Below are 20,476 nucleotides of genomic sequence, written 5' to 3'. Positions count from 1 at the left end.
GAGGGGCCCTTCTCGGGCCGTAGAGTGTTTCTTTTGCAATTAACAAAGACTCGTGTCCCTTTTCTGACACTGGTCTCCAGCACCTGGATTTAAACGTCCTTTACCTGACTGCTGAGATAATAACAAAACTTAGAAACGCAAAGCAGACCAGATCTAAAGCCTGCCCAACACTCAGCACCACCGTCTTCTCTTAGGCAATTGAAGTGGAGGTATTTCCTCCCGCTTTCAAGGAAAATGGAGCGTCATACATAGTATTTTCATATGATGTGTTGATTTAAGTGGTGTGCAATTCACAGTGTGTGTTCACTATAGAGAAGACCAGCCATTACCTGGACCAGAGAAAAGGATGAAGCATACGTCATACTCAGCGACAGCAAATACTTTTGCACCTTGATTTTTTTCAATATTCCATTTCAAATAGTTCTGTTTTTTTCATACCGACATAAAATATGATGCATTTTCAAGTTAAACACCCTTCACCGATATTGACATACTGAGTTCTTGTCTTTTATGCTGTTTCATAATGATCAGTATTCTGTTTCTTTGATAAACAAGAAAATTACTAAAACACACACACACACACACACACACACACACACACACACACACACACACACTTTTGGGAGGAAATTACTTTTCAGGAAATCACAAGCTCTTTTCCATGGAGTATATGCTTTATAATATGCATAATAACTGTATTCAAAATCAAAACTGAAATGAAGGAAAAAGTTTGAGAAAGAATGAACCTAGTTTTCAATGTAACTCACATGATTTATTAGTTCATGTCACAGCCCTTACTTCAAGTGCTGTCAATCATGGATTCCATGAATTAGTGGAAAATGATTTTTCCCCTCCTCTCCACCCTACGGTCACTGCTGGTAACAAGCAGTTGCTTGTTTGCAAACCACTTCACCAGCACAGGCACCACAGTTGCTTCTCACTAGCCCACTTAGGTTAGCCTTGACTAAATAATGCAAATTTTTTTTTTTACGACGGTCAGGTTTTACGACAGTCAGGCAATGTTCTAAGTCTGCACCGTCCAATGTGGTAGCCACCAGCCACAAGGGGCTATTTAAATTTAACTGAATTAAAATGAAATTAAATTAAAGTTCAGTTCCTTAGTTGTCCTAGCCACAGTTCAAGCACTCAGCATCTACGTGTGTCTAGTGGCTATCATATTGGAAGGTGCAGTTTTAGGGCATTCCCGTCATTACAGAAAGTTCTACTGGACGATGCTGCTAAGTGATTTTCTTATATTAACTCATTTAATCCTCACGACCCTATGAGGTAGACGCTATGAGAATTCATTTTACAGATGAGGAAAGTGAGGCACAAAGAAGTGAAGTGACCTGTTCAAGTTCACACAGCAAGTAGGGGAAGCGAGACTTGGATGCAGACAGCCTGGCGCCAGAGTCACTGCTTACACCTGCTGCGCTGACTCTGGTAAGTAATAACAATAATAGCAACTCACATTACTTTTAGTGTTTACTTAGGCATCCTTTCACTTACATTATCTTGTTTGATCCTCTGTGGACTCGGCAGTGGACATTAACATTATCCCCATTCTATTGATGTGAAACTAAAACTTAGAAGACAAACAAAATCCCCAGGTTACAGAGCCTGTAAGTTGGCAGGACCCAGATATGAATCTAGGTCTTTCTGACTCCAAAGCCTTCATCTTTAAGCACTACATACACTGTCATCTCTGACAGCAGAGAGGCAAAAATAGTAACCTTTTCTGCCGAAAATAGTTTCTTTATTTCCTGAAACCCACTGAAGAATCATTTGCAGTATTACCTTTTGCCATCACTAAGCTACCAGTTGAGCACAGTGATTACAACTCAATTCTGAGCTAAATTTGAAAACATATATATTACTACTCAACTCCTTCTTTTTGACTTTATGGGGAAAGAAGCAGATTTCTATCCCAGAGTAAAATGTGACAAGGTAGACCTGAGGCCTTGATACACTGTATTACTTGATGATTACAGGATGTGCTATTTGGGGTAAAGATAGAGACATCATTTAAAAAAAAAGAGCTCAAGCACACTGTGATCATATGACGAGGTAGATGAGATTTGTTGTTCTTGTTGTTTTACTTTGCTTCCATGTGAACAGGAACGCACAGAGAGCTTGTTGTAGGAACCCCAGTTACCAGTGGTTTTCGTTTTCATTCTCAAATGCAGTTTGTTCCACAGCTGTGCTGAGAGGGAGGGGGAAATGCTCCCCTTCCAGTGGAGGCCTCGCTCACAGAGAGTCTGGGACGTGCTCTCCTGGCCAATGGAGTAACCCACTGCCTGATCCTCCGGGACCAACAGAGGATGGAGAGAGAGTCAGCTATCCGAGCATGTAAAGCCATGGCTGGTGGTACCCTGCCTGGGACCCTCCCCAGGTCCGTGGACTTCGCCTGCTCAGAGCGCCTCATGGTGGGACCTCACAGACAGACTTTGATTTTCTCCACAGATGGCTTACGGCAGCACTGAGGGCACTGCTGTGGTGGCCGGGACGAAGACAGGGACCATGGTTGGGGGACGCTGAGGGGAAAGCATGCTGGACACAGGGTCTGAAGACCAGGGACCACTGCTGTGTGTCCTCGGGCCGATCACTTGAACTCTCTGGGCCTCGGTTTCTTATGAGGTTCTTGGGAAGATTCAATGTGACATCGTACGTGAAGTGACCCGGCAGGGTACCTGCAACATCGCAATTATTGACCCTCAATGCCATGGAGGTTTGGAGGGAGACAGTGCTGCCAGGGTGACCAGGAGGACTTCCTCAGCCTCAAGTTCCCCTGTGGGAAGTGATGTGGATTCGGGTTCTCAGGCGCCAGAGCCGAGAAGCACAGAGGAGAGGAGCTGATGGCCTCCACTGACACTTTCTCAAGAGACGTGGAGAAGCCCACGCCCCGTGCCCTGCTCCAGCCTCCCACTGAAAGGCTGTGGACACGGCAGGGGTGCGTCCTGGTGACTGGAACACGTGTCAGAGTCACGGAGAACCCATGGGAGGCCCGGAGGAAGAAACATGCTCGGCGGGAAACATGGCAGGAGAAATGCTTTAGGTGTTGGGGTTCGGGATAATCAGAACACAGAGCTTTGTTCATTTTCTGCCTTGCTGGAGAGCTGCAGATGTTTAGGCTCTCACAGAATGAAGTGAAACTGCAGTTAAGTCTCACCACGTACCTGGTGGCTGTCAAGCATTTGGGGACGCTCGCTATTCCTCAGGTGGCTCCCCAGTTTTAACCCGTCCTCCGGTTAAAAAGTAAAACAACACATGAACTGGGATGTTGGAGGAGCAGGGCCCAGGCATCCGCCACAGCATCCCTGCCGGCTTTGCTCTTCTCTGGCTAACATTGGGGCTGCCACGGGCACGGGCAGAAGAGGGACGAAGAGGATTTTACAGTCGACCTCAGGTGAGTGGTGGGCTCCGGATAGAACCCAGCAGCACAGTGCTGGTTAAGAAAAGCCAAGACAGTGTCTTGATTCCGAAGCGATCTGGGCGTGGAGCCGGCGCCGGTGCATCTGTGCTAGTTAGGGAAGGGAGCCCCTTTTCCAGTGGACGCAGCGTCCTGCCAGGCTGCGTGGCTTGGTGAGTGGCGAGTGGGCTCGATTTGGTCCCTTCATTACCCACTGTGCGGGCACAGCTCCCACAGGTGTCGGATCTGGGCTGGAGTGGGGCCACCCAGAGGAAGCCACCACCCGGGGGGCAGCAGGGCCCTTCCCCACGTGACCTGCCTTCTCCTCACTGCTGCAGGTCCAGAGTGCCGGGAGGACATTCTGCTGGCTGATGTCTAGGAATTACCCCCTTTCCTAGGCCCTGGCTACTCTGCCCGGTACGAGAGGAGTGCCCCAAGCTGTGAGGCCGTGGTGGTCAACATGTGAGAATAGAGCAGCTGTGTCCTTGGAGCTGACCGGGGGAGATCCCTGCTGAAAGCAAAATTAGCAGCCTTTCCCCATTTCAAAGAAAAAGTCAATAAAAATATTTTCAATATTGAGTTATCCTCTGATAATCTTTAAAGCATTGGCTACAATTTATTTACAGAGTGGTCACCAAATAACTCTTTGTTGAATGATTAAATAAATGAGTGAGTGACTAAACATCGGGATGGAGAAATACCGAAAACTTCTTTTGGCCAACAGAACAGATAAGTAATGAGCAAACGCATGTTGAAATCATGTTAATGCCACTCCAGGACAGCTCCCGCACTTGTGCGGACTGCGCACAACCTGGGGGTGGCGGAAGCAGGGAGGCGCGTTAAAATGCGCGTGAAAAAAATCTTGGAAACGGTCAACTGTTCTTATTTTAAATGTTTAAAAGATTTTTGTTTTTAAATCTAGGGGCACCTGTTGGTTTATGGTTTGTTCGTGGCTATAACTTTTTAAAATCACATACATAGAAAGTGGTTTTATTTTTTTCCTAGCAACATCGTTCCTCACTCATAGGAGAGAATGAGTTCTATTGGTGTCTCATGACGTTCTGAAAAGGCTACAGGACTGTCCTACACGATCATACTAAAGATGCGGTGGGACCCGAGCACTTTTAAATGCCGCTGGGAGTTGTTTTCCCAGATGCTGAAAGGAGGTCATGGGGGAACACGTGACCACCTCTCCTCTGTCCCCCAAGTCTCCTCCAGGCTCTTCGGGACTGGCCCCCCCTCAGGAGGCTCCCACAGGGAACAAGGCACGTGCTCAACGCCCAGGGGTCGGCTTCAAGGCCACCAGGTGAGCATTGGCCAGAGGGCGGCTCCTGCCCTGAGCAAGTGTTAGGGGCTTGACTACAGAACCCCCGGCACAGAGGGACTGGGCGGGCAGGGAGCAAACACCAACCAGCAGCCACCGGTCCTGGCAGGGGCTAAGCATTCTCAGAAACAGCCCAGATTCAGTCCTTAACCACTTTGGGTTTTATATATGATTGCAGTTAACATTGGGACTAGTATTATGAGTGTGTTATTTTGCAAAAAGGGACAGGGAAGTTCAGAGAGAGAGGATGTGTGAGAGAGAGGAGGAAGAAGGAGGATGAGAGGAAGCAGGAAAGGGAGAAAAGGTCTGGAGACTTGGTGGTGGCTATGCCGCGTGATGGAAGCTGACAGAAGCTGGTCTTCATCACGTACTTACTGTGATCAAGGTACCATGTTAAGCTCCTTCTAAGGATTATTTCTATTATCCCTCCCAGCAACCCAACAAGGTCAGCAGTATTCCTGGACCCATTCTACATCTGAGATGTTGACGAATTAGCCCAGAGCAGCCCAGGTAGAATTAGGAACCCGGGATGTCCGGGTCCAGCCATCCAAGCCCCTGTGCTGGGGGGCTTCTCTACAGAAGGGGCTGTAAGGGTTCCCCCCACCCCGGCGTTCCTGCTCTAGTTGACTTGGGTGAGGACGTGAAAACTGTGAAAGCTTCACTGCTCCCCGAGACTGGGAGGAACCCATCGGCACTCTGCCCCCATGTCACACACCACGATTCCTGCAAACCAGCCTCTAGCCAGCAGACCAGCTGAATTCCCTCTGTTGCCCCCGTCCCCTCCCCCACATACCCGTTCCTTAAACATCAAAATGCTGAAGAATCTTTTCCTGACTTAAAGCCTCTTAACAACAATCAACACGTGGGAAGGCAGAGACAAATTCTATGCCTGATTTTAATAAAATATGCTTTTCTCATCAAAATATTTTGATAGCCTGAGAAAAGAGATGTGTGCTCATTAAAGTTTAATGACTGTCTCTCCCTGCCGTTTTCCATATGAGTATCACACACTGTGACTCACGCGTGGTGGGTGCCGGGATGAGTCAACCGGGAGCGCAGTTTAACCCAGTTCCGATATCTGTGCTCACGGGGACGAATGCAGTGCAAGACTGGGTCCTTAGGATATAAGGATGTGTCCACTGGCCTAACTGCTTTGGTGGACGGTCATGTGGATCCAGACAGGCGGGCCCCATCGTGGTCCAGGTTGGTGTCTCTTTGCTCTAGAAAGGGAGCTGGGTAAGAAAAGCTGCAAACTGGCCCTCAGGCAGCTCCAGCCCCCAGGCTGAGCTGGGTCTCCCAGAAGCCAGTGCTTTGGGCAAAGGCTTTGAAGAGAAGGGAGAAAGCAAGAGGTACCGACTCTTGGGAGGTCGGAGTTGACAATGATGCTACACTCATGCTCTAGAACCTCCACGGAAGCCCCCCTGTTCACAGATCACTTAGGAAGCTCTCATCCAAACCTTTTAGCCTCCCTTCAAAGTGGCCCCAGGCTGCCTTGCTTGGTCTCTCTTCACTAGTCACCTGCTTCCTGCCTGCGCTCCCGCTGTGGCGGCTTCCAGCTGCTCCCCACACTGCCCTTGCTTATGGTTTTTGTTTTCCTAGCATCTGGAGTGGTCTCTCCATCCATCTCTACCGGCTGAATGTAATCCACTCACCAAGGGTCATCTATGGTTCTATAGCCTTAATCCTTGACACCCCACTCCACTCCAACTCCTGTGATCTCTCCTCCCTGGAAACACCAGGCTGTTCGGTAAATGCAGTCACCATCTTCTATTCTGGTGAAGGTTCCAGTGTGAGAGCAACGTAGCCGAGACTTTACCTGTACTAGCTTCCGAATCAGTAAGATCTGGGTTAGAAGCTTCCTTCCCTCCCTTATCAGGCAGGTGATCACAGGCAAGTGGCTTGTGAACAGTAACAAGGACAAAACCAACAACCAACGCACACTCGGCCTTGACCGTGAGCTAGGCATTAGGTCCCCATTATTTCGTTTTACACTCACAACAGCTCTATGAAGTAAGACTTGCCATCGTCTCTGTTAAACAGCTGAGAGAACAGGAGCTAAGAGACAGTAAGTGATGCGTCCAGGGTTACACAGCTAGTGTGTTGAGGAAACAGGCTTTGAGTTCAGATAGTTTGGTCCCAGAGCCTGTGTTTTGACCACCATGCTACAGGGCACTGCCTTCTCTGGGCCTCTCAGATTTCTCATCTGTAAAATGGGTACAATACTGCCCACCTCGTAGGGTGGAAATGAGGATTAAATAAGATAGTACAGGAGAAGCATAATAGCATAGACCTCAGTACTCATAGCTACTGTCATTGTCAGCACTGCGTGCCGGTCTCACCCCCTCCCCCTCCTGCCTCGGAGTGGGGGGATCCTCCTTCCTGACCCTTGTCTCTCACACCTTCTCATCCTGTACCTTCATCATAGTGACCTTGGGAGGTTCTGTAAGCTGTGGGCCAGTCCCAGGCTCAGAGAGATGGACCAAGTGTTCTAGCGTTTTCTTAGAACCTGGGGACATGTGTCCCACGTGGTCTGGACCTCTGAGCCACCGTGCTTTTGTACTTTTCAATGCATTTATCTTCCTCTCCAACTCCTGTTTATGCAGTTTATTTGACTCCTGCCCTGAGGTCTCCTGGGTAACATTTGTTTCAATGTCTATTTCTTTTCTCCTCCCTTCCCCACTCCTCCTTTTGTCTGTGTCCTCTCCCCCCACCCCCCACCCCCGCAGTCGCTTTCAGGATACCTGCCATCTGGATACCCGCGGTCCGTACCCAACGCCTCCAGTAGACTAACTAGCATCCTGGTCGCCAGTCCATTAGCCAGTTTCTGGAACTGGAACCTCTCACAGCTCAGGGACACCTGGCTTTCAGAGTATGAGGGACTTTACCCAAGAACACCTCTTCCGCGGCTGGGATTTAGCCTGTCCTTGGGGCTAATACAGTTCATGAGGTTAGCGGTTAAGCGACCCCTTCTGTGAGGACGCGCCTGCCTGCTTTCCTGAGCACTCCTGGACCAATTTCCATCTCTCTCCTGCTGGAGTCCCAGTCAAATGACCCTACCCTCCAAATGCATTACCTCTAAGAACTGCCTTTTTGACACCCTTATTGAAATTGAAAAACAAGGCAAAAAACCCACACAACTCCTTGTAAAGTAAAGTACACCCTCCCCGTCCAGGTCACTTGAGCTGCAGGAGAAGGGATTTGGGTTCTGCCCGTGGGGAGTTAAACTGCTCTCTGAGTAAACTCGGAAGATGACTAGTCAATAATCCTTCAGTTAATGAGGTCTAAAAGATGAAAGTTATCGGTTTCCTGTATTCATCCAGTTTATTACCAGCGGTGCAATTAAATTCTATTTTATGCCGGGGTTGGATCACTTCCCAGCTGGGGAGAGCTCTCTCCTGAGCCCTTCGCAGGGACAAGCTGTCAGTTCATAATTAGGTGAGTGTGTGGGCCTCGCCTCCGGTGGGAAAGGTTCAGAGGCTGAGCTCCTGAAACAGCGGGAAAGGAGGCCTCCCCCAGCCTCCGGGAGGGGCCTGCGGGGCACCGCACGTGTCCCAGGAGAGCCCGCCATGAGGGCAGCCGCCACGTGGCGGGTGGGCAGGCCGGCCCGGTCACAGCACCAGCGCCTTATGCCCAGGGGAGAGGCAGCTCCTCTGCAGGAACCCCGGTACCACTTCTCTGTTCTGCATTCTTCCCTGTTCTGCCTGCAGACCTGCACCCCTCACTTTTATGCTGTCTCTTAAGGCCTCTTGTGTAGGTGGTGCTGTGATGGGCCTGTAGCAGGTGACCTGGCTGAAAGAACCAAGGAGGCGCGAAGATTCAAGCCTTCCTAGAAAAGGAGGGCCTGGGGTTCTCTTCCTCCGGGGCCCTACATGTCGGCCTGCATGGGACTCATCGTACAGTAGCCCTCAAGGGCCGTCCACACAGCGCTGGACCCAGGGGGAAGGCTGCCATTTTGAATGCTACACAACGTTATTAGCTTTACAAGTGATTCTCAGCCAACGATTCAGAAGAGACACAAGGCCTACCGCTCCCTGCCCGCCCGTTGCCAACAGCCCACCTCTAGAGGCTTTAAAAACATTTTGATTTACCCACCACGTTAGAGGAATGCACCTTCAGCTCTGTGCTAATCACTCAGTCACTTGGAAAGGTCTCCAAGCCCTGGATAAGGCTGACAGGAGATGTCACACCCCAAGAACCCTGATGGACGCCTGGGTTTCTGCTCCCTGGGCAGGAGGTGTCTCGGATTCGAATGTGGCTACGGACGCTGCCAGTGACCCAGTGACCCTGAGAAGTGGGCGCAAATAGGCTGCCATATTCACCTTGCCCTTTCACCCATGCTCACCTCTCCACTGCCAAGTGCCTTTGAGACATTTGGACAGAGAGGGCGGCTAATGGAGAGACAACGTTAAAACTACTAGTAGCCAAACGGACAAAAAAGGCCCTCCGGTGAGAGAGGTCAGAGCAATGGCTGTCTCGGTGACGGAGGAGAGAGTGATGGACTGCAAAAGGCGTGAGGGAGATTTCTGGGGTGTTGGATGTTACAAATCCTCTGTGTCTGCATCTGGCTGGTGGTTGCCAGGTGTAGACACACATGACAAGTCATGATCATCACACTGACGTTTCGGTTTGTGCATTCTACTGTATACAGTGATAGCTTCATGGAAAACGGTGCAGTCCTAAACGCAGGTGGGAGGGATCCAGGCGGCTTCTGTCTGATGCCATGCCTGACCTACTTTATTCTGGAGACAGTGAGCTCCAAGTATCTGTATCCTTTACACATCTCTATCTTCCTCCACAAGCGTGTTTATACCCCCAGGTTATATTTATATCTGCAGCCACGTCTATATATTTAAATCTGGAGAGGAGAGAAGAGTGTTATATGTGCACGTCAGTGTATAGGGTGGTTTACTTCTTTCAAAGAACAGGAGGATCCTAGTTCCTTTTTTTTTTTGGAGCAGAACACACTTTCTCTCACACACACACACACACACACACACATATTCATAAACACTAAAAACCTTGCCTTTCTCCCTCATCTGAGATGCTGAAACTGACCTTGATGATGACCTTGGGGATTGTCAGCACAATGGACTTCTGCTTAGCCAGAACATCCTTGGTCTCATTGACACGGGCTGTGACAAAGAAGTGCAGGAACGCCTGCTCCAGCAGCTCGCCCATGTACTCGCCCGCTTGAATCAGCACCTCCTCTTTCTTGACTGACGGCAGGAAAAAAAACATGGCGGTGTCAGGACCTCGGATAGGAGCTGCTTCACTCTTCCCTGAGGGCCCCATCTTTGCCACGCTAGCACAGTCTCCAGGAACACACACAGGTGAGGGCAAGTGGAACACACAGCCCATCAGGGACAAGAAGCTCTCCGGCTTCTGGGGTAAAGAATGTGCTGGAAATTGCACATTCAGTAAAGTCTTCCTAGAGAAAACGTGTCAAATTTCCCAACACTGCTTTTGCTGTTGTAAAATGCAACGTGACAAAGAGGTTTAAAATCAAGGACCAAGGGGTGTTAGCTGCGGCTGCTTGGTTTTAGGCAGAAACAGTCCCAAGGTGACAGATGTGGGGCAGTGATGTCCACGGCCACCGTGCCACGTGCCCTCCCGTGATAAGACACATCTCACGCAGGCCGCGGGCCACGCTCGAGCAAAGCTGTCAACGGCCTAAACCTTTCCCCTGATTCCTTTGCTCCACACTTTCTCTCCAGCTTGTACTGCACCAATCTGACTTGATTTTTCTATTTAAGAGAAAGAAGCAGTGGAAACCAGCTTTCACCGCAGGCATGCGACTCTCTCCCACCCCTTCTGCTATTTGCAACTTAAAAGACCTCTGTGATCTCAAGGCACCGACAAGGGGAGCATTTAGGTGCTGGGGACGAGCCAGTGAGGATGACAGGTGGACGGGGGGCATGGTCCTGGCCCCGCTCTGCTCACCATCCGGGCTGAGGACGGGAATCCTGTCTTGCGGCTCTGACCGCAGCCGTGAGGTTCTGTTTGGCTGTGCTGCCCAATTTCTCTCACTCTCATTTCCCAGAGCCCAGGATTCTTAAGGGCAAAGGGCAGTTCTCCTGCCGGCCGAGCCCGGGCCTGGGCAGAGCCAGGGGCCTCCATCCCCCTGCATGGAATCGAATGTCTCCACCATGGCTTCCCTGCTCAATGTCTGCCTTTGGCCAAAGATTCCTCCCTCCGGTGGAAGTTATTGAAGGAAACAATTCCCAAGGTTGATAGTTTCAAGTGCAGAGGGTGGCTCGTTTTAGCCCTCCCTCACGAGCGGCCGTCCAGGACCCAGGACGGAAGACCCTGTGGGGTGAACTCCAGGGCACAGGGAGGCCTCCTGCCTTTTGGGCTCCCGGACGACGGTGCATCAGGCCGTGCCTACCATCTGCCTCAAGGTCTCTGCATGGATGAGTAGGTGCTGTGACCACCCAGTCTTGGCTTTTCCTCGCAATCACTTAGGGACATTTAAAAACCTGCCCTGTTGGATCCCACCCCAGGCCAATTCAATCAGAATCTCGGTGGCTGGGGCCCAGGCTTTGTTTTAAAATTCTGCAGATGACTCTTACGTGCAGCGGGGCTGAGAAGTACTGCTCAGCAACTAGGGGGACCCGCCCTTCCCGCCGCCAGATCAGCCCGGTAAGAGCCTGCCACCGGTTCTCTAACCCCACCCACACTTAGGGAATCAGGATCTGTGTTTGAATATGATGCTCAGATGATACATATTCAAGTTTGAGGGGCTCCCAGAGATAGGAGGTTGTAGCAGGAGATGGGGTGGTGTTAGGGTAGAATTGGGTGAACTTAGGACGGTCTCTGTTTTGAAACGGAAAGTCTTGCACCCCAGAATGCACCCAATTCCTGGCAAAATGGAAAGGATGGTCATCCAAGACCAGTGGTCGTCAACGGGGTGCAATTTTGTCCCCCAGGGGTGTTTAGTAACATCTGGAGATGCTTTTCGTTGTCACAGCTGGAGGTTGTTACTGGCACCTATCGGGTAGAGGCCAAGGATGCAGTTAAACATCCCACAACACACGGGACAGGCCCCGTAACAACCGTCCAGTCTGAGAGTTCGTGGTGCCCAGGCTGAGAGACGGCCACGGGCTATGCAGAGTTATTGGAACGTACTGATCCGCCCTAGACAAGCAGTCAGCAACTCAGCCTACTGCCTAGGGCAGTCCCATTCCACTTAGAGCTGGCCTTTGGAATCGAAGACCTTGTCTTGAACTTGACCCTCGAATTCTGCCTTTTTGGGCGACCTACTCATGTCGCCTCCTTTGGGACTGAGCCTGGACTTGTCCTCCTCCATGGCTCCCCGAGCAGTGAATTGTCCAGAAGATTAAGGCTCTGTCCCTCAGTTGGAGACAACCTCAGACGAGCACATGGGGGCTGTTTTCACTTCGCCAGATGGAGTGGCAAAGTGACAGGCCTTGAAGAACACGCATTTTGCCTCTAGCTGCCTCCGGTAATAATAATAATAAAAAAGGGACATCCTCTGGTTATTTCTAGAGGGCCGTGTTTGACCACTGGGCTGTTTAGGTTGGCGAGATGTGCTTGACATCGTTACAGAGGCTCTCGCTGCCTTGATATCAGCCTCGGGACTCTTCATTCTCTGAGGTAGAACATCCTCTAAATCTTGGCACTAAAGAAATTGGGCTGTGTTTCTGAGCCCAAGGGAACAGGGCTCCTGAAATAGTACATTATATAAATGCTGTGTTTTGCCACCACACAAGAAATTGTTCTAGATAAAGTTTATTAAACGTGGCAAGAAGAAGAGATTTTCATTCTCTGAGTGGTGGAGCTGGGACCCTGCCAATACCATTTACGGTGTCTGGGGAAAGCCGGGGAGGTGGGTCACAGACAGGAGCTGCTTCATCTCTTTTCCAAAGAGCAAAGAAAACTAAATATAGCCAAGTGGAAACGATAGCACCTTTGAAGGTATGGGAGGTTTAAGTTATTCAGATCTTCCCAGCTGATTCTAGCCTACACATTCCCTTTCATCATCAATGTGGAAAATACGCTTCCCGTTCTACTTGGAAAACTTTCTTTGCGACGGACTCTCCTAGGATTGTACCCTGACCTGCTTGATCGAGGTCTAGAATCCTGTGGCTTTTTGCCATATATTGCAATTGATTTTAGGTTGCAATATGCAATTTATCGCATGCCGTTAGTGCCACCTACATGCAGGGGAAAGCAAGAAACAGTCTTCAACTCCCTTCAGGTTATTGAGGACAAGCCTTGGGGTGGGCTGAGTGCGTGGGAGCCGTGTTGATACTGAGTCAGGCTTCGGTATCCCTAGATCGATGGCTGAGATGGCTCATGTGTCATGCCGTTCTAGCCCGCTAACTCCCGTAAGCTCATGCTTTTATTGGATCATGGAGAGAAGGGGAAGGAGATTGCGAGATGGGACTCTAGTGCGGTGGGAAAAGGATGGCATATAGTTCCTTGTCCAGGGGAGTGAGGGACAGCTGGACCCCAGGCAACAGGGCACAAGTAAGGGGCGGGCCTACTTAGGGCCCGAGAATGCACGGAGCTGGCTCACCACACCTGCCTGAATAGGATGTGGGCTCTGGTACCTGCTTTGCCTCTAATTACTATGTGTGGCCTTGAACACGTCAACTCACCTTTCTGGTCTCATTTTCCCAAAGTGTAAACACGTTGGAAGTTAGCATTTATGGGGAGCGTACTTGCGGGAAGCCTTCCGCATATATTATCTCATTTAGTTTCCTCCACAGCCCCCTTCTCTCACACCACCCATCCAACCTGTCAACCAATCCCGAGGGCTCTACCTTCAGAAAACACCCAGATCTGGTAGCTGTCACCACCTCCCTCACCTTCACCACCATCTCTCACGGGACTATTGCAACAGCGTCCTAACTAGTCTCTAAGCTTCAATTCCACATCGCCTATAGTCTGTTCTCAGCACACCAGCCGAGTGATCTTTCAGAACGCAAGTTAGACCGGGGCACATTTCTGCTCAACACCGTCTTACGGCTCTGCAGCTCACTTGGAATCACAGCCAAACTCTTTACAAGGGCCTCCAGGCCTTTACCTGGTCTATACCCACTAGCCTCCCCTGGATGCCTTTGCTCCTGACCCTGGTCTCCTTGCTGCTCACTGAACACATCACATGAGCTCTGGCCTCAGGGCCTTTGCACTTACTTTTTTTTTTTCCTGGCTGGAAAGCTCACTCCTTCCCTTCTGTCAGATTTCTGTTAAATGTCACCCTATCAGAGGGGCTTTCCTTGACCACACCCCCCACCCCCGGCACTCCATCTTCCTTGTCTTGCTTTGTGTTTTCCTATTCTCCGCAGAACCATATATATTCACTTGTTTGATTGTTTTTTGTGGAGTCCCCATCTTCCCCCCAGGAGACCATCAAGAAGCAACTCATTGCTGTGTCACCAGCACAAAATAATACCTGGACTTGTAGGCATTAAATAAAGCTGTGTGTGTGTAGCGGGGGTGAACCAACAACCCAGTGATGTGGGTCGTATTGTTCCCACGTGCAGATGAGCTCAGATTACTTAAGTAACTTGCCTAGGGACACACAGCTAGTAGGTGACACAGTCACAGCTAAAATCCAGATTTGTCTAATTCCAAGGTTCAGGTCCTCTAAATCCACTGAGTCTGTCTGTCCTAAGCAGCTGTGATGACTGTTTTTTCTCCTCAGTCCTTTATACTGACTACGTGTTTCTGTAAGAATTGCCTTTCTTCCAAGTGCTAGACCTTCCAGTTTCCAAAACCAGCGCCATGGTGGTTTCTGAATTGGTGGCTATTCTGCTGAATCGAGGCCATTTGCCTCCTTCGAGATGGGGTAGGTTTCTTGAAATTAGGGCCCTTTAGGACTAGTTTCTCATTTTTCTGGGAATATCCTTCTGAAGCCTCCCAAAGGTACTTCCTGAGACTTGGGACAGACACCGAATCCAGGAAGCTTGAAAACAAGTGGGACGTGTGGTTTGGCCACCCCAGGCGGGATCATAGTCTTGCCTGCCTCTGTGTTTTAAAAATTATTATTCATATACCTTTTTTTCCATTTCTTTTCCTGACTCACCTGTCAGGTCAATGGATCTGGTGCCCTGCCATGTTGACCCTTTCAACATGTTCTGTTTTCTAACTCCGTGTGCTCTGCCTGGAGACCAGGTTCTTCTGGTTGGCTCATTTGGCCAACTGAGTGACCAGCTGTTGTGCACACTAAACACTGGTACCCAAGGGAATGAGACAGGTCGAAATTGCAGTCCCCAGCGCAAGCTGTGGCTTTGTCAATCCCAGTCCTACTTAAACTAGTCTGGAGTTTTCATAGCGAAGAAGACGCTTTGGAAGGCCATGTATGCAAGGGAGGTGAGGGATCGAGGTGCGGGAGAGGCCCCCGGGAGATGGCCGGGAGAGCAGAGCCTCCAGAGCTTCCTGGACAACACATCCCGAGGCTCGAGTTTCCTCTCCCGAGGATGGGCTCTCCCGACCCTGTACATCAGACAGCCCACCCTGCGGAGCTTAGATCTCCCTGCCCCCTAAATGGTAAAGCCAAACACACCATTCCTGCTGGGCGGCCCCCCAAAGCTGTCCCTAAGTTGGGAGAGAGGCACCGCCAGCGGGCCTGCTTTCTGAGACACAAGCTTCACCAACTCTCCTGTTCACACCAGTCCCCCTGGGATCTTGTTAGAATGCATGGGTCTGGGGTGGCGCCTGAGAGTCTGCATTTCTGACCAGCGCTCAGTAGGTGCTGATGCTTCAGGTCCTTGGCCCACCCTGTAAGTAGCAAGATGTTCCGTGACATTTAATGTTCACGACTCATGGGGCTCTAAGCTTTGAAAATTTCAGTGCTCACTTCTGTGCACAAGTCACGGAGAAGAAAGTAGGGGCCTTTCTAGGAAGAGTGGGTCCTGCCCTGTGGTCCATATGCTCCTGAGCTCTGGGCCAGGGCTTTAACTTCGACAGGAAGCTATTAGGGAACATCAGCAGAGAGCCAGACAAGGAAGCAGGTGACACATCCTGGAGAGAACAGCCCCCCGCGTTAACTTACAGGACAAGGGATCCAGTGTCACATCAAATGTCTTGTTCTTGAATTCTGCCTTGGCGACCCCGGTGTAGAAGGTAATGTTGCCTGAGAGATAGGCTGTGATGGTGTAGTGGGCGGGGCCATTGTTACGGAAGGTGATGGTGACCTTGAAGTCTCTTCCCAGCACGACATTCTCCACTTCAAAATTCATGTGGACATCAGACCTCGATTTGACGACGCCCTCTGTGTTGAGGGGCTTTTTAGCCCCATACATCAGGGCAGTTTCTAGGGCCAACCTCTCTTCTTCTTGACCTAGGAAAGGTGCAGAGATAAGGCCAACGTAAGCCACCCGAGAGAAAGTCACCTTAATGAACAGTGTGCTGTGGGCACTACTTGCAGGGCTTGCCGGGCTGCCTCTGTGAGCCACAGGCTTCCCTCTGGGGCAGGTGTCATCATCATCCCATGTTATACATTCTGCAAAATCAAGTTCCCAGAGAGTTAGGACCTGCCCGGCTGCCGGGTTCGACCTATCTGAAGAGGGGTTACTACAGAGCATACTCCAAGGGTTGTTTTTCCAGGGTCACTGTTTCAGGGCTCAGCAGATAGAACTGACAAAACCTAACTCTTCTCAAACTGTGGGATTACTTGGCTTCCCTCCCAATGTCCTAGCCACGTAGCCGGAGGAGTTGCATCTTGCCTTGCACCTTCTACAATGTGAGTTTTCTCCCATTCATGGGTCTGCCCGGCAAGACCTGTCTTCCTCATGTCTCTTTCCACTCGGACCTGTCCCACTTGGCTTGGGAAAGCTAGTCATGCAGATGGCTAGCAAAAGAAGAATCACTTTGAAATAAAAATGCTGGTTTTTATATTTCCATTAACTTTTAAGATGTTGCCTCTCACTTAACTAATAGCAAACTGCAACGAAAATGAAGAGGTTAGTTAATAGTGCTAACAAGCATCACTGAGAGCTAACTATGTGATGGGTGTCATGGGAAGCGCAAATTGTGCTCTGTCTCATCTAGTCCTCAGAAGGACTCTGCAAGGCAGGGACCATTACTACCATCGGTTTCCTTGTGTGTAACGTAAGGACGCAAACGTGGCAGGGTTGGGAAGTGGTTTACAGGTAGGACATGCGTAAGGATTGGCAGCTACTGGGACTTTGCAAAGACAGAGAAAATGCCAGCACGTGTTGTGAACAAATGAATGTGTATTTCTGCGTGTGCGTTAACAATTTCTCTGATTGTCAAGACTGCGAGAATGTGCCAGAAACAACTGGTCCAGGACAAGCATTGGCTAGAGCACATGTTTCACAGTCGACAAGAGGGAGATAATACTAAAGGGAAGGAGTGGCTGTGATAGGGAAAGCACAGTGAAATATGTTAGCGGAGAGCATCTGGCAAATAGGTCCCCAAGGAAGAGAGCATTAATGATCATGGCTTTGGACGGGCACCAAACACGCATTTAGGCGAAATGTGGGAGGTGAACGCCAGCAGTGGGAACATGGTCATGGTCAGAGAGGTGCCTCGTGGGGAGAGGATGAGCTGGCCGAGTGGAGGAGGGGCGGTGGAAGCTTCTGGGCTCTAGGAGGGACTTCACAGCGGGTCGTAGGTGGAGGAAGCTCTAGCTTCCTTCTGGGGACCAGCCTGTCCCTCTGAGCAGGAGCTGTCAGCGAGGCAGGCGAGGGTTTCCAGGAAGCACAGGCCCAGGTAAGAGGCAGAATTCCCAGCTCGCCGGAATCCCCGCCCTCTGCAGTTGTGGTCTGAGCTCTGATGTCTCACATAACGCAGGGCCACGAATTTGGGGCCGAGAGAATGATCTAAGGCCAGATCACATTTTCTGAGGCTCCTCTGTGGCTCCAGGACCAAGGTCAAAACCACCCTTCCATTAACTGGGTGTCATGAGAGTCCCCTTTATGTCTGATGAAGCCTCTTCTCATTGCTCAGGTCTTAGCTCAAATGTCACCTTCTCAGAGTGTCCCCCCCACTTCCGTTACTCTGGTCCTCTCGTCTCTCACTAACACTTTACCTGGTTTTCTTTCCTTTTCCCAGTACTCGTCGCTGTGGGACATTACTTCCCCCAGGAGAAAGTAAGCTCTGTGTCCCCAGGACCTGGGACCCAGCCTGGCACAGAGGCTCTGGAGGGCTGGGGTTTGGAGAAGCACTTTGCCTTCATGTAGGGACACAACTTTCATCTTTATAATAGATATGAAAGAGTCCGGTTTAGGACATCTGCTGTTCGGTTAAGCTCACCTGTGCAAGGGCCACCTGAGCTACCATTCCTTCGATCACCTCATGCTAGTTGTGCCCCTGTGATGTCCAGGCACCGTGCCAGGCTCAGATGAGAAGCCCAGCCCTTCCCACCCGGGTCTAAGGGCACTAGTGCAGAGGGATCACCACACGCGTATCCGTCACAGATGCTGGGTCAAGCGTTTGTGTGTGGTGCAGGGAACACGGGGCAGAGATTTGACACCACCCGGGCGCAGGGGAGGCTTCTCAGAGGGTTTTTCCTTCCAGAGCGAGAGCAAAGGCATGGAGGCAGGTGGGAGCCTGGCTTGGTGGAGGTACTGTCACAGCTCACCTAGCTGCTGATTTTCTTGCCTGTGGGTATGGCGAGGAAGAGCTGCGAGGGGCCCAAAAGGCAACTAGCAGAGGCTTGGCGAGCTCTGGCTGGAATACCCTGCAGGCAACGGAAGCGAGTGAGGGCTTTTAAGCAATGCGGCAACAGGTTGAGATTGATGTCATTAAATATGTCACTTTGGAGGCAATGACTTAAACAGAGGGAAAGAGGGTGAGGAGGGGAAGGTGGAATTGGGAAGCTATAGCAGTTATCCAGGAGAAAAATCATCAGAGTCCAAGCCAATAGTAGGAGCATGGTAGTAAGAATAGAGTTACCAGCAAGAGTGGAAACTAACTTTTGTTGGCCATTTACTACATATCAGGGACTATGTTAAGGGGCTTCCACACCCAGCACCATTTGATTCTCAGGGAGGGACCGTGGAGATGGAGGGGAGGAGATAACTTTGAACTATTCCGAAGGGGACTTTTAGAGGATTTGCTGCTTGACTTATTCTCAACGTGCTAAGTTTGGGTGGATCATGGTTCTCTTTCCTGGGGCAGGGAGCACGGGAGAAATAGATCTGGGGTGGGGAGGGAGTGATAGAAGGTGGCATTTGGGAAGGTTCAGTTTTGGGCTCCTATGGGACATTTAGGTGAATGTGGGGCTTAAAAGTGAAGTCTAGGCTGGAGACAGACTTGGGAGAATCAGTATGTGTGTGCTTGTTAACACCAGCCTAGAAGGAAGAAACATTCTGAGGGGGGCAAAGAAAGGGGAGCTCTGAGTTGCAGAAGAAGATGGAAAAACGAGTCAGGTAGGTTGGGATGGAACCAGGAGAAAGCTGTATCATAGGAACAAAGAGAAGAGAGAACGTCACAGCAACCTAAGTGTCCAATCAACAGATGAATGGAAAAGGAAGGTGTGGTATGTACACACAATGGAATATTAAGCAGCCATAAAAAAGAATGAACATGTTGCCATTTGCAGCACCATGGATGGATTTGGAGGACATTACGCTAAGGCAAATATGTCAGACAGAGAAAGACAAATACTGTCTGATATCACTCATATGTGGAATCTAAAAAACTAGTGAATAGAACAAAAAAGAAGTAGACTCACAGATATAGAGAGCAAACTAGTGCCTACCATTGGGAAGGTGTGGGAGGGACAACAGGAGGGTAGAGGATTAAGACGTACAAACTATTAGGTATAAAATAAACTACAAGGGTATATTGTACAACATGGGGAATATAGCCAATATTTTATAGTAACTGTCAATGGAGTATAACCTTGAAAAATTACGAATCACTATATTGTACACCTGTAACTTATATAATATTGTACAGCAGCTATACTTGAATAAAAAATAAATTTAAAAAAATTAAAAAATAATTTTAATTAAAAAAAAAGAGAATTTCAAGAATTGTGAGTGAGCAAATAGCATCAAAAAATGCAGGAGGTTTTAGGCAAGCTGAAATCTGCAAAATGTTTATTCTACTTGGTGATCAGAGGTCTTGGCAACCTTGAGGAGAAGGGCTTCAAGGGTGAGCAGGTGGCAGACCTCAGGGCACAGTGGATGAGACATAAAAGGAAAAGGAAAAGGGTGTTGGGTGCGGGCAGCCGCGCAGTTAAAGAGAAGAAAGTATGGACCATGTTTGCAGGGGACTTTATTGTTGAAAAAGAGTTTTGTAAATTTTCTTAACACAGGTGACATGGTCATGGGAAGGAGCTAATAGAGAAGGAGAGATGAAAATACAAGTGACAGAAGGTATAACTGTTGGAGCGAAGAGGAAACGGGACCCGGACACCATCACAGAAGAAGACTTCGCCGCAGGAGAAGTTCTAAGAATTCTAGTTTTCCAAATTTTATAGTTTCTTCATCTTATATTTTAAAGAAGGGTATAAACTTGACATTAAGCTTTAGCTCACTGAAGTGAAAAATGATCTTTCCACAGTCTAGTTAATTAAAATAGTAAGTACCTAAATCTGGTAATATTTTTTTCTCTGTTTTCACTCCCACCACAGGTTAGTGGCCACACTCAGCATTTGTAGAGAAATTATATAAGACATTCAATAATGAGGACCAGGGTGGCAAATGCACGGGCCCAGATGCTGGCAGTCTCTCCTAGATGCCCCTGGGGTACATGGGTAACCACTCACCCTTTCCCACCGCATACACAGGCGCGGCGTCAGC

At 49.6% G+C, this 20,476-nt stretch overlaps 1 protein-coding gene across 1 annotated transcript in view; it reads right to left on the bottom strand.

Moving 5' to 3' along the window:
* Positions 1-20,476, bottom strand: part of F13A1 (coagulation factor XIII A chain) — a gene marked incomplete at both ends in the record, with an annotated part of 135,969 nt that overhangs the window by 9,301 nt on the left and 106,192 nt on the right. Inside the window, 2 exons of the mRNA XM_082847566.1 lie at positions 9,789-9,949; positions 15,754-16,041. Coding sequence (XP_082703692.1) covers positions 9,789-9,949; positions 15,754-16,041 — 449 coding nt within the window. The remainder of the gene's footprint in view (positions 1-9,788; positions 9,950-15,753; positions 16,042-20,476) is intronic.

This window comes from Leucopleurus acutus (genome assembly GCF_964270905.1).
Source record: "Leucopleurus acutus genome assembly, chromosome: 10".
NCBI classification, from domain to species: domain Eukaryota; kingdom Metazoa; phylum Chordata; class Mammalia; order Artiodactyla; family Delphinidae; genus Leucopleurus; species Leucopleurus acutus.
This window is presented reverse-complemented; position numbering and strand designations above follow the sequence as displayed.